Source organism: Ascidia mentula, chromosome 6 (assembly GCF_947561715.1).
Source record: "Ascidia mentula chromosome 6, kaAscMent1.1, whole genome shotgun sequence".
Lineage (NCBI taxonomy): Eukaryota > Metazoa > Chordata > Ascidiacea > Phlebobranchia > Ascidiidae > Ascidia > Ascidia mentula.
The window spans coordinates 4,737,596-4,752,435 of NC_138571.1; the positions used below are offsets into that span (position 1 = coordinate 4,737,596).

General features: G+C 35.1%; 3 protein-coding genes across 3 annotated transcripts; all 3 read left to right on the top strand.

The window, feature by feature from the left end:
- Window positions 1–1,666: 1,666 nt before the first annotated feature.
- Window positions 1,667–3,795, top strand: LOC145906955 (uncharacterized). The gene is made up of 6 exons (XM_082994402.1): window positions 1,667–1,821; window positions 2,017–2,144; window positions 2,416–2,528; window positions 2,838–3,026; window positions 3,243–3,399; window positions 3,668–3,795. The coding sequence occupies exons 1-6, from the start codon at window positions 1,667–1,669 to the stop codon at window positions 3,793–3,795; spliced, it is 870 nt and encodes a 289-aa protein (XP_082850528.1).
- A 1,951-nt stretch (window positions 3,796–5,746) lies between these two features.
- LOC145905929 (uncharacterized) lies at window positions 5,747–10,480 on the top strand. The gene is made up of 6 exons (XM_082993256.1): window positions 5,747–5,973; window positions 6,415–6,542; window positions 6,936–7,048; window positions 8,122–8,307; window positions 8,702–8,858; window positions 9,321–10,480. The coding sequence occupies exons 1-6, from the start codon at window positions 5,792–5,794 to the stop codon at window positions 9,380–9,382; spliced, it is 828 nt and encodes a 275-aa protein (XP_082849382.1). The 5' UTR covers window positions 5,747–5,791; the 3' UTR covers window positions 9,383–10,480.
- Window positions 10,481–10,835: 355 nt separating this feature from the next.
- LOC145906956 (uncharacterized) lies at window positions 10,836–13,979 on the top strand. Its single transcript, XM_082994403.1, has 6 exons — window positions 10,836–11,044; window positions 11,427–11,554; window positions 11,662–11,774; window positions 12,005–12,193; window positions 12,647–12,803; window positions 13,020–13,979. Exons 1-6 carry the CDS (start codon window positions 10,863–10,865, stop codon window positions 13,064–13,066), a joined length of 816 nt encoding a protein of 271 aa, XP_082850529.1. The 5' UTR covers window positions 10,836–10,862; the 3' UTR covers window positions 13,067–13,979.
- Window positions 13,980–14,840: the final 861 nt, after the last annotated feature.

A 14,840-nucleotide genomic window follows, 5' to 3' on the forward strand; every position in this document is an offset into this window, starting at 1 on the left:
CACCACCTCCCTATGAAGCTGCTGCAAACACAAATAACTGAAGAATTTTTTATATTTTTGTTTGTTTTTTCAGCGTGTTTTTTTTATAAATAAACAATGGTCTACAGACTACTTGTATACCACATTGAGAGGTAAAGGAATGCTTGTAAATAATGCCACAGGCTTAAGCTTGGCTTGCACAAAAATGTTGTTGCAAACGACAAGTTTTCCGACTTTGAAACCCTCCACACTACAATTCTTTTGTATATCACATAGACTCGATTTGTCAATTTTCTTAATTTCTAGTAACATAGTTTTGTAGCAAATAAACATAACGGAAACACTCCCAGCATAAATTACCTCCAAGGCTTTTCTTGAGCCTGTTAAGTGTTTATTTGTTGCATAATATTTCGAACTAAAAGATCGGATAATGCATTGCTTGCATCTCTCATGCAATATCATTTAAACGTCACAATAGCAAGTAATTACGCAAAGCAATGGCTGAGCAACCCGAACAACGCAAAGTGTTTGCGTTTTCAGTGTAATTCATGACGCTTTTATGACGTATATAAAAGTTTTTATGAGAACATAATGGAATAATGCGTGCGCAACAAGTTTTATGTGTCATATTTTTTGTTTCAAAAGTTGTACAGACTGCCTTGGTGCCGATAGTTTGTTGCAATTAACATTTCACCAACAACAAACGGAAATCGGTATAAAAATTTCGAAGAGCATCATGTTGGCGATGACTCACGCAACGATTGTGTCGTCACAAACATGAGTATGTGGTGAAACTACGGGGGGAAGTAACCCTACTTTCTGAGGGGGGGGCGTTTCAAAAATTTTTCCCTAGGCAAACGTCCCCGAAACACAACCGCAAAATGTGTTACCTTTTGAATTACCTTTTTGTTTGCTCGTTAATGTTGAATTTATCAACCTGATCACTCAAAAAAGGATACATTTGCAAACACTGTAAACTGCCTACGCCAAATGAGAGTAACTATTAGTTCTTTTTTTCACAAAAGCGTCCCAGCGTAATTAAACTTAAAATGTACACACGTTTAGCCAAACACATGATAATAACCAAATTTATGCGAGAAAATGCAAATACAACTTATGAGGCAAAATGTGGTTCATTGCAAAATTTATTCACTGAAGCCAAGCTAAATCAATAGTTTTGTTTGGCTGAAATTTACGTCATCCGTTAAATTCGGAATAGTTACAACAAGCAACAGCAAGCGGTTCTTGCTCCAACGTGAGTCAATTCACGCACAACATGCCGAATGGTGACTATACCAATGTTTCTTGCCAACATACCAGTGGTCGCACGCACTTTCGGTTGCCCAAATACTGTATAAAAGCGCAACGCGGTTAAGCAAGCTCCATACATATGCTGAAATACTATTGTTAGCTTAGTTCGTTTGCGTTTGTATATTTTCAATGCTAATTGTGACGTAAAAAGAAAGAAATGGAAATGTCATTTAATCAGTAGTGTACAAGCCTGGTGGATTGTTTGTATTGTTATTTCGTCAAAGAAATTATATAAAGAAGTATTAAAAATGTTTTCAATCATTCGATTGGTTTATGTGGGAAGGTTAAAAGTACTGTTACTGAGTGTCTTGTACAAAACTGAAATGAACTAAATTTCTGTAGCTTTTACAGGTTGGCAAAAAACATAAGCTTAAACATGAGTGAAATAGTTGTGTCCTTACTTTCCACTTTCAATGCCACTTACCCCCGCAGCTACTTCTACAAAGATGAGAACGGTTTGTTTCACTACGATTCAAGCAAAGTCACAGTGTTCGGTGACCTTGAAGATATCTTTTACGACAATTATCCGAGGTATGCGTTGTAATTGGCAATTTTGTTATTCATTTCTGAGTAATTTATATTTGAGCATTGGTCGCTTGTGAAAGTAAATAAAAATGTTCAAATTTCAAGGTAAGAATGTCCTTAGCATGGGAAATTCATTGCATTGTATCCTGTAGGTTTCAATTATCCATTCATGAAATTAAACAGCTTTTTTCTGTGTTTCAGTCACGTAAAATTGGAAAATTCATCAGAGTGTTTAAACCACTGGAAGAAGACTCTCACAGAAAAACCCCTCGTGTTTCTGGTCAGCATTTGCAGAGTGGACGCCGCCACTGAAACGTGCAGAAGTAGAGGTATTAAGTCACTGTGCAAAATTTGTGTAAGAAGATCTCGCGTTCCAAACAAGCATAACTTATAGTAGATCTAAGTCTACACTGATAAAAGCTTTGGCGTTCAATTTTTATTCAGTTATTCAGACACAAAATGTCTTTGTGACGAAAAATCTTGTAATTCTACAAATACATGTCAATCCTAATTGAACGCATTGAGTTGACACAAAACATTTACAAATGCCAGTTTAAATACCGGGACTGGAATATAACAAAACTTGTTGCTTTTCTTCAGGCGAATATGTTGTGTTCATTAAGTCACCCCACGTCGTTCTGCGATCACAAATTCTCGAAGCTTTTTGTCAATGTGAAAATTTTCGAACTAAAGGAAAAAAGTTCAGTTTGAATGTAAGAGAAAATGATTATTTTCTTATTTTAAGCTTGTTTTAATCTAGACCTTTTTGTCGCTTGGCACTATTTTACCCCCACTGTATTACTAAGTTAACATTATTTATTTTGAAAGATATCACAATCTTTACCCACATATTTCATATTTTTACACTTGCATAAAAACCTTTATTGTCAGTTATGCTTTCAAACACAATTAACTTTACGAATTGTATATATCAGCATGCAGTTACCACCAAAAAACAATTTAACTTGTGAAAATCGTTTTACATAACAAACCCTATTAAGCACTTATACTTTTTTTCCCAGATTTCAGTCCAACGTATCTTGCATAAATGGTATGCAAGCCATTTCCCTCGAAACATGGGATACAGCATCATACAGGGAGCTTCTGTCACGTTTTCCACATGGTCGAAAACAGCAAGTGATTGCGTCACCCACCCCTTATTTTGGGGGGGTTGTCTTCCGTTGGCGATTTTTTGTGGTGTTCCATATTTTGTAAGTTATTATGGAAAATTTAGGCGTTTTCAATCAGGAATTTATACATTCACTGTGAGTGAATGCAATACCATATGCTTAAAATATGTACAGTTCCTATTGTAAACATACAGTTTTTTTTAAATTAATGACGTGTATTTACAGTTTAAACAAAATTATTAGTTACAATATCGCCCACCACCACCGTTATACAGCAACACTTTTCCTATTGTTCAGATCTATCGCGCCGCTAAACACAAAAATGTGAATGTGGAACTGGAATTTGCCGAGGTGGTTGACGCTACTCTAAATTTAAGCATGTCGGGCAGTATGGATGTTTTTCTTGAATCGATTCGAAGTGCTGAGGCAAGGAGGGGAGCCGCCGACCTTTTCGGTGAGTCAAAATATTTTTTTAAGTGATTCCACTCAGATGAAAATTACCATTTCAGTTGATAAAGTTAGTTTGCTATTTACTAGAGGCAGTGCAAACTTTGTTTCTCGCTGGTCCGTAGCCTATAGCAAGTGGGTCAATTGAAATCAACATACAATCTTAAAACACTGCCATACGACAAATAATTTGCGATAAATTTTGCCGCTAATATTCTCAAATTTTTTAAACTTTAATCCACACTGACAAAATCTTTTTTATTGTACATTTGCAGATGCAACCAACGTTCTACTTCGGAGCGCGTATAACAACAATCCATTAAACGAAAGCCCGCCCGCATACGAAACTTTGTCTGAATCTTTACCGCCACCATACGACTTCGTTGTCGGAGAAACATCGTAAAAAAATGAGATATGCAAAAACTTGAGGATTTTTTTCAGCGTAATGCCTTTCTTTTTTATTTTTCTGCAAATGTTAAATTAATGACTTTTCTACCTCGTATATGCAAGTGCACACTTATAGTCACCCGATTATTGCAATCAGGGTCAAGACGGTGTAAAATTATTTCGTGTTCCTTCTGTAAATGTGAGTCTCCTTAATTTGTTGCAAAAAGGTGTATTTGATTTTTTGTATTTTAAACAAATGAAATGATTTCAAGATTGTCCTACAGTCTGTTTCAAGTATTTTAAAGTCTGCAAGCTCGATTGACTCATGTGCTGTTTATTATTCGGCCTTACTTTAATAACATCAGCCAGTCCCACGTAAAGGTCTCACATGGCCAACAGAACCAACAAGAGAGAGCCCACAGCTGACGTGTCTGGCGGGCACGGAAACATAAACCAATCACAACTAACTGGAAGCTTTGGTTCTTATAGGCCTATACTCACGCTATATATCGTTACTAGAGATAACTCGACCGGAGATTTCTTTTATTTCCCATCTTGGTTTGAAATCTGAAAGATATTGAAAAAATTGCCATGAGTCTAAATCAGTTGTTCTCCGCCACCAGCTGCGCTGATCGTTGTGTGGGTCCACTATACAGTAAAAGCTAATAAGCCCTGTGCCCCCTGCTTATCCATCGTTCGGTGGACCACAGAGGTCCTGTTCTTTTTTTGACCAAACCGGGATTTAAACCCTTATGGCCTCGAAGCCCGATCAAGTTTTCTTCTTGGTATACGGGTCAGGGGCTTGACCAATGCTGCCAATCACCCGCCTGTAGAGGCCCAGTTCACTGTTGAAAAACCCCATGGACTTAATAAGTTTGGCGTCTGTCATCGGAAAATACTACTACAGCGGGTCACAAAGTTTTCGCCAAACCTGATTCACATATCTGTGCAAAATTGAAAACTTTTCGAGTATTAAATGGTTAGATGTGACCAGGACAACCACCTGTTATTTTAGGTTATATATTTGAATTGAAATACTACATTAAACTACGGCGTTTGTAGTCGCACAGATTTTTATGTTACATATGCATGGATCAAGTCGGACCAAAACTTGTTGACTCAGTTCAAGAGTATCTCCCTCTTTATTATCCATAGAAATGTTTCTCCAACGTTAAAAAATTATGACGCGAATCGCTGCAGCTCGTCGCTTTGGAGAAAAAAATGATGAAAGGAAAAAAGCCGAAACCATAATAACTTAATACGATTCTAAGCTATTTGGGACCAAACTTGGGTACTGTTGTACGTTTTTCGTGTCTTTTAACAATTGACGCATGGCATCTTTGTCACATTTAAGTATAAATAACCGAGCTAAAGATACTTAGGTGACTACATCATTCATAAATGATACATTGTGATTGCCTCAGGCATTTCTATCCTGTTTTATACATTTAGGCGTCACATCATGTGGTTCCTCTTCAAGTTGATGTCCCGATGTTTATGGCTTAGGTTTTGCTGACTTGCTGTGTCATAACTTGAAAATTTTAAATTAGTTTGAGACAACAGACAAACACTTTATTTTTCATTTGTAATTGCTGACATAGCGTATGCAAGTCAAAGTTTTTTTAGGGTTTAATTAAAATGTAGCGTAGTTAGTGGCAGTGTAGCCATTTTTAAATATCAATAAATTGTTTTACTACATGAAATATACATAACCAGCAGCACTTCTTTCATGTGACACAAGTTAACCTTCAATTCAATTTTAAATGTTACTAGATAAATAAGAACTGAAGATGCTTTAATAAAAAGCGAAACATGTTTTCTAAAACCAGAAGCGTGGACACAAAGTTGTTATAGTAACATTTAAAATTCATTTTGAAATATATTAGAAACTAATTCATTCACACAGTAGGTGTAATAAGCATTTACTAGGAAATGATGAATTTCTACTTTTAATTTACTGCAGATTGTGTATTTACCTTTAAAATTTCTGCGATTTTGCACTTCCTTCCATAATGTCTGTTACGACTGGAAGTCAAGGTGAACCAGTCCAGATTGGTGTGACTTTGTTGGAAAGATTTATGGAATGTTCCCCTCAGCACTTCCAGACTGGACCTGATGGCAAACTTCACCATGATCCACGCAAAGTGAACGTATTTTCCCATGATAGGAAAGTGTTTGCGGACACATATGGAGAGTAAGTCGATGTCATTTGTATGTGACTGATAACCAGTATGTATTTAGGGATGCTTTGAAGAACTACAGCAATATGTTTTTTTTAAATTGTTACTGATGTTGCCAGGCTTGTTTATGTTACACAACATTGTCCACATTGCTTGATTTACATGTCATACCTCATGATAAAGGCAGCTGCATAACATAACAGAAACATCGATAAAATAAAGTTTGCCAGAAGATTAGTATTCACCATAGGCTATGACTAAATTGCCAATTTTAGACTTGGAAACATAAAACAAACCAGAGTTAGGCAAAAACATTAAGTAATCTAAGTCAGATCCATAAAAATCTGTCTGCGTATGTATGTATGGATCACTGTCACTTTATTTACTGCATAACACCACATAATGTGAAATAATAAATAATCATTACAGGAGTGTTTAATGTTGCTTTTGTTAAGGGAACTTAAACTCGATGATCCGTCTGAGTTTGCGATGATTAAGCATCGACTTCTCACCCAACCAACATTTTTACAAGTTGTCTTGAAAAAGGAGAAGAAATCTGGGAACACAAGATACATCACACGGGGTATGTTTGCTTTGCCCTGGTTGAACTATGTATTGTGTTTCGATTGTATTTTGTATTATAATATATACAGAGTTTGGTGAAATATTGGCAACCAACCAAAATATAATTTAAAAGAAAAATGCTTAAGTACTGCTGTCTCAGAAATGTTTGTATCTAGGGCCGTTCAGGCTTTTTTAAGCAGTCTTAAATGTAATCAGTGTTCAAAAATTCTGCGAGTAATTGAGTTTCGTGTAAATATGGTCACTTTTAACAGACTATCTGGTTTTCCTAAGTTGTAGTTAAGTACAACACAGATGATGAATACAGTGTGTTTTGAACATTTGCTTCTCATCCTTTGGTCTTCTTGTTCAGTGTTGTTGTTGGGTTTTGCAATTCTGTTGAATTTTGTAACAGGTAACTTTGTGATATACCTCAACAACACACATCCCTTCATACAACAACAATTACGAGATAAATTGGATGAATGTGAACATCTCCTTTCCAGAAACAAGAACTTTGCACTTGAGGTATGTCTAAATTCTGACACTGGTTTTCTTGGAAGGATCATTTGCATTTATAAATCCTCAGTGCTATCAATGACAATTGTTATGTATATTTAATAATTTATTTGAATAAGAAAAACTGTTGGGGATAAAAATACAATTAATTGATTATTCATAGATTTGGGAAATAGATTTGCCTTTTCCTGCATAGTAAAATCAGTGCTGTTTATTTTACTCAAAATCGCTTAACTTCATATTATTTATTGCACTAAAATATTTGACAAATATGTTGGTCTGTCATGACCCAGTTAAACGTGAAAGCATTAATTTTGACACAACGAGACAGAATGAAATACACATATTAGCATTCAACCAAATTATCAGTTGTATTTAAAATATAAGACTTCTCAGTATCTGTTATGTTAAAAGATGGCAAATAAAACGTTGGTTATATATGTTTAAACAAAATTCACTTATCGGGTAATTTAAAAGCACCGCGCTTGCCCAGGACAGCATTCCTCAGTATTATTTCAGTGACCCAAACATGTTGCAAACAACAGTTGACCATGGCCCAAATCTTTTACTGACTATACTTTCTGATTCCAACAATGATTAACGCATTGGGGTTGATATACTAGCAAGTTATTTTCTTGTGCACACATTTTGGTTTTGCAAAGTATAGTTTATGAAAGCCAACTAAGGGTTTCCATGTAAGTTGTTGATAATAATCTGGAACTAAGTCTTTGGTGATGAAGTGTTCATGGAATGATTATGTATGGAGTAATCTGCTCGGTGAATTATACTCACATGTCTGTTTTGGATGATTGTAAGCAAATGCATTACTGTTCTAATTATTAACTCACAGACAACAAAAAATATAATTCCTGTCTTTTTGTATGAGGAGAGTTTTGTGTGTGTGTTAATAATTCTGTTTCCATGCAAAACATCTTGGTCATATGTTCAAAAAAGTATCAATATTGTCTGAGTATATTTATCAAACACATGCAAACCACTTCAAAAATAAACAGAACAATTATTATGGTCATTGCCAATGTTGAAAGGAAAGCATTTGTTTATAATTAAGACCTTGTGTTTAGATTGATCTTGGACCAGCTTTAAAGGCTTGGTACAAGACAAGGTTTGCTCATATGTCTGGATCTTATTCTGCCGATGGCTCCAATTTCTGTATCACAAACTACAGTCAGAAATGTCATTTATGTTACAACCCAATTATGTGGATTGGTTGCCTTCCATTCATGCTTGTTCTCGGACCTCCATATTGTGTAAGTATGCTCATTTATATTTCTGAGTACAATGAAATTCATTCTGTAATTTACAAACTTCATGTCAAATATTGAACTTTTCGATCTGTGAAAAGCAAAAATAACTTTTACTACATCGGCGAGGCATATACAATATTATTACCGGTTGTCTACTTTATTGTGTGTTTTTTGTATATAAATAGCTTGTTTTCCAAATTCCAAAATCTTCTGCAGTACCTGAGGATCTGTCTAGTGTGACAGAGTTCTAGCGGAACTCAGTTTGAGAAACAATTTTTTATGACATAGTCCTAGCATTTTGTCAGAGATTCACTGCAAGACTAAATTAAGTTTTTTGTGCAAAATATAAAGAATTTTGTGTTATCATGTGAGTTATCTTTTGAAAATCTTTTGTTAGATTTTCAGAGCAGCAAAGGTGAACGACCTTGACTGTCCTGTTCGTGCCAATGTCACCTATCTTGAGGGTGTGAGTCCTGCAGAGCGCCACCAACTGGCCGTAATGCTTGCGCAGGCTTACGTACGTGGGCTGAATGCTGGAAATGCAATGCAAACAGGTTTGCCAATAAACATTAATTTTAAGACATGAACTTACTGAAGTAAGTTAAGAAACTCCTGTATATGTGCATTGATCTTGTAATTGCTTTGTTACCCAATTGGAAAATGACAACTTTACCAATGAAAATCCAGAGACACTTAGATTAATTGTAGGATTTTTTCCAGATACATTTGCATTAAAATAGATATCTTTTCCCCCTTATTCTATTGACAGTAAGTTAAAATAAAAGAGCTTCCTAAAATGCAACATATAAGGTAATAATAAAAGTATTGCTATTATTGAAAGTCTGAAGTAAGGACATATTTTTAACATGCCAAACTCTCAAATTTAAAACATAATGCACAATTTAAACGTTAGAAGTTACACACTATATCTCATCCCTCAGTTCACAAACTGCTTTATTCCGGTGTCACTGTATACAACTTTCTTGTGTAGTGATTATACTGTTTCATATTTGCAGCGCCAGCTATGCCTCCACCGTATTCAGATAACCCTCCACCACCAGCATATGGTCAAATATGAAACCGTGTCTACTTTTCAGTATTATTGATGTCTTGAATATTCTCTTTACCAATATGCCTTTCATGGAAACCTAATTTAAAATTTAAACAAGAAAGCCAAAGCCAATATGCTGCTATACATTATGTGGAAATGTTTTAAACATGACTGCTTCCATCATCATTGCAATTTGAGAAATCCAAGAGAGCGTCAGAGTTGAGCGTGTTGTTATGTTGCTTGTCTTCCCCAGCGCTCGCTTGGTTGCATTCTTATATTGCACTGGCGATGGACGCAGTCGTGTTCGAAACCTTTGCACATAATGTATAGCAGCATATTAACTTTGGCTTTCTTGTTTAATTAATAAACTCCAGGTTTTTTGCACCGAAGTACATTTGGAAATGCTTTAAACATTGTTAAAGGCACCTTTGAACTTAATAGCTTAAGGGTATTTGGAAATTTCGATGTAACCACAGTTACTTTAAATTTGTCACATCAATTTGTTTGTATATTTTCCAACATGTGTTTAAAGTGCATGTAAACAGCCAGGCAATGTTAGTAACACAAGTCTTTGCAGAATCACTTACTGTATAAAACTGTCTTCTTCGCAAGGATTTTGTAAATACTCTATATCTTTGCCATTTAGTGGTATTGGAGTGCATATTAATTCATTGATTGGAGATCCTCATGCAATTGTTTGCATAATAGATTTGTTCACTTATTCTGTGCATTTGTATTTGTCTGTCTCTTTCCAAGCTTTGTGTTCCAAAGCATCACATTGTTTCCATGTTTCTGTTAATTCTTTTACTTTATCATTTTTTGCAAAGCAAACACATATCTCAAAAACACTTTGAATTATGATCTTTTAGCTGCCAATGTTAGTGCATTTTGTGCCCAAATGGAATCCCAAGATATTCATAGGAAAAAAGTATTTGTCTGTTTTTTTCACAAGTTTCATTATTTTTTATGTCTAAAGTGCCCGTGTTTTTCTGAGTACAAATTTCCTTTTTTGAAATGTAAATATTGTTGTGTACCAAACTTGCAATTCAATGTTGTACTTTTGCTTTTCCTAATCAATAAAACCTTAACGCAATACAAAGGCTTTGACAGGTAACAGTTCGAACTTTATTTTACATTTACAGTTGATATGTTTTGTGGTATTTGCACATCAATAAAGGTTCTGGTTTTGGCAGAATATAAGGCATTTTGTTTAATATCCGCCCGAAGAACCGAAACTGATGACGGTGCGTACATACACGTTTATTCCTAAATATAAAACGACTGTCCGGACATGTTAGGGAATTGATCACGCTTAACATGGGTTTTCCCGATGCGAGGTAGCAAGAAAACACATGACCACTAAATACATATTTGCTCCCACGTAACTCTTGTACAAACACTGTACAGATAAACATACTGAGGTTTCGAGTTGGTCGTCAACTTGCTATAAAGCAGACAGCAGTAGTAAAAATTACGTATTTTCAAGTTTTGTTGTAGTTTAGTCGTGATGTCAATAGCCCCTGGAAACAGAGGCCAACAGATCGAGGTTGGCGTGACGTTGCTTGATAGATTTTTAAAATGCTCCTCTCAGCATTTTAAACCTGGGCAAGATGGCAAACTTCACCATGATCCACGCAAAGCCAATGTTTTTGCCCACGATAATCAAGTATTTGCAGATACATATGGAGAGTAAGTTTACCAACTCATCTATTTCTGCAATCTTGTTTTAATATTTCGTGAAACTATAACGACCCATGGTCAAAGCACATATTTCGACCAATTAAGAGCTTGATCGACTTGGGAAAAGTTTTGGTGGCCATAATAAGCGTCTCTACAGCACTTGGTTATTATATTTCCAATCAATAATTCTTGTCAAACTTGCTTGCAAACATACGAATTGCTCAAGTTACCATGATGCCCGGCCACATTTGTTACGTCTATATTGATATCTTGCAATCATAAAAACCCAACCAAAAGCATTTACTACAAAAAAAGGCCTTCTCCAACACATATAGCTAATGCTCCAATGCTAACTGTTCTTTAACTTTAAGAAATATTTGTGCGTTTCAAGGGAATTGAAAATAACAAATGTATCAGAATTTGAGACAATAAAGCAAAGACTTCTGACTGTACCAACTTATCTTCATGTTGTGTTGAAAAAAAAGGAGAGAGTTTTAAATGGATGGCACATTACAACAGGTATGCAAAAAAAACTTTTGTCAAATTTTCAGTTGGTCAATATATTTGCCAATTTTTAGCAAAAAGTTTTGCCGGAATCTTGATGGCCCAAAACATATTTTTTACAGGTAAATTTGTGATGTATATCAACAGCACCAATCCTGCCATACAGCAACAATTAAAAGATAAACTGGATGAATGTGAACAGTCCCTTGCTGCTGGAAAAAGCTTTGCACTAGAGGTGATGTTGTGCAACCTGTTTTAAGTTTTTCAAGATAAGCAGAATTGTAAAACCATTTTTTTGTAAGAACTAAAAACCATAAGATAAATAAACTTAAATGGGAATAGTATTTAGTTCCTGCAATAATTAAAAATTAAGCACAACATTATGCTCCCATATGGTGAGCTGAATGAAACATTACTGCTTACCATATGTGCAACAATAGCTTATATTTCTGATTGTGTTTTTAGATTAATCTTGGACCATTGCTGAAATGTTGGTATAAATCAAGGTTTAAAGATAATTTTCATACAAATTACACCGTTACTGGTTCCAAATTCTGCATAACAAACTCCAGCAAGAAATGTGATTTATGTTTCAATCCGGCCATGTGGATATTTTGTCTGCCCATTATGCTTGTTTTTGGAATTCCATACCGTGTAAGTGCTGTTTATGACTGAATCCTTTAACTAAAGCAGAATCATTTGATGAAAAAAACCTTGAAGACAGTGACAGGAACTTTTATTGTCCAAAAGAAATTTACGAAAATTTTCTCCACCAATTCAAACAACTTTGAAACCAGCAATTTTAACAATGCTAGACCAAATTATATACTACATGTTTTTTATAAAAAAATATTTTTCTTTTCAGCAATTTTTTGAAGATTTGACTAATGCAACACTAAATTTGTTGAATATTGTTTTTGTAATTGGTATAGTTTATCAAAATCCTTAATAATTAAGGTTAAACATTATAAAATGATATTTTTGTCAGAGAAGCCTTGTAAGATAAGTTCACAAACACATTTATGCACTCATTTACATTGAAAATAGTTTCCACTCTGCTGGTGTACATGTTGTGCCGGTAAAGATTTTCTGCAAATCTTTGTGCAGATATTCAGAGCAGAACATATGGACGACCTTCAATGTGAAGTTCATGCGAAAGTTTCCTATCTTGAAGGGGTGAGCCAAGCTAAACTTCGTCAATTTGCTGCCATCGTTGCAGAAGCTTATGCTCATGGAGTGAATGCTGGAAGCTCAAGACAAGCAGGTATGAAATCAAAACTATCTTACTCTCACAAAAATGTGACACAAGATAAAATAACAGTAACAAATAAATTTCAAACGCACTGATTAAAACATAGTTATTTGACCCTATTGTTTGTAACATTGCTTCATTCTGATTAGTTTTCAGTTTGTATATGATGCAACTCCAAGCAATGTGTTTTCTTGGTTAAAGCAAATTATGTTAATTTTGCATCAACAGCACAAGCCATACCTCCACCTTATTCAGCCTTCCCCACCAACCAGTAAATGGTCTAACAAGAACCTAATTTTACACATTTTGTTTTCAGTGTTATTTTGATCAATGAGCATTGTTCATTTAATTGCTTTCCTTTTGAAAATCCATATGTCGATTTTTTTACAAGTATTTCAGAAGTTTTTTTGGCAAGAATGATTTTGAAACTTTTTGAAAAATAAAAGAATGTTTAAATCTAGGGGATATATATGCAAAATATTTATTACACATTCACCTATTTGTGCTTCGCATAATATTCCTGGTTGAGGCAAAATATGTTACTCATTTTGGCGCTATTTTTTATGTAGGTCACCGGGGGTTTCTGTTTAGTAAAATAACATACCCCCAAGTTTTGTAAGAAATCATCTATTGTGGTTATCTGTGACTTTTTCTTTTAAAATCATTTATTTCAGGTTCCCTTGCCATTACTGACAAAGCAATTGAAAGGTTACATATTTTTTATCAATGTAGATTAAGTGCAATCCATGTGTAAACGGGATGTGTTTTTTGACCAGTATTTTTTTGACTGTATTTTGCCCTTGATTTATGTGCATTTTGGCAATAATGAAGCAATTGTAACATAAAAACTAAAAGTGAGATTTGATCATAAAGATACATAATTCAAAAACTATCACTTGTGTTGTTTGTTTACTGGAAAAAACGAAGGCGTCCACTTGGAAAAAAAAATTTATCATTAGTATTTTGTGTAAAGTCCACTTCCCGGTTTGTGTATTGCTAATATTTGTCTCTAGAATGAAATCAAAAAACACTATTTTGTCCAGTTTCCAAAGTTGCGTGGTGTGTTTTTATCTCTAGTGCCTCATAACCTGCTTTACTGTCATAACAATGTGCATTTTGTTGTGCCTTACCTTGCAATTTTTTGTTTTGTTTTGAATGAAAAATGCCAATGTGATTCGCCCTGTAGAATCCAGCTTTTCCCCTTATTTGGTGTTTTGTTAAACAATTTTCCCCTTATTTGGTGAGCGCGACCAGTGACTCAACGTCGGTTCTTGTTAAAACGAACATTCACCCACTACAGCAAATAATCAACAACAATATCAGTAGCGCTGCATACGTACCAACTTTTTGGGTTCAGGTCCAAATTAAACTCTTTATTCAAATATTAACAGCCCTATATCTTATTCAATAGCTGGCTGATTTAAAAAGGTAAACACAATAAATTAAATTCAAGCTGAACTATCCAAGTACAGCACAAGCACATTCATTACTGGCATTAAAAGCGTGGCCAGCGTACGTTGCAATCCCGCGCACTGTTACGTCACAGACGCCAAGCGTCACAAAGCAAGTGGCGGGAATAAACATAAAGAACATAAATCTCACTGTAACAATAAGGTCTGAAAATTTGGTTCAACTAGCCACTTTCCTCGAGAATTACTTATTGCTGGGTTTACCTTTGCCACTGCCATGTTAAGTACTGGCTGTAGAAGGGAATTCAGTTTGTCATTCTCAATATTTTTATGAGTGTCGTTCACAACAAGAAACACATATCCGAAATGAAAGCACTATGACCCAGAAATAGCAAAGTTAGAATGCGTTTCACCAAGTATCAGTCCACCAACAGATGACAATCACTATTTCACACCCAAATACAACGGAAACTTACACTTTGCAGTGATCCCAATCCCAAGGACCCAAAGTCGATCTAAATATCAAGAACAAGCAAAAAAAGCATTGTGGCTGCCACCATTGTGACGTCACATATAACACTGGCTTACCATAATGGTATAAGTATATGGTATTACCATAGTATAATCGCATGGTAGAGCA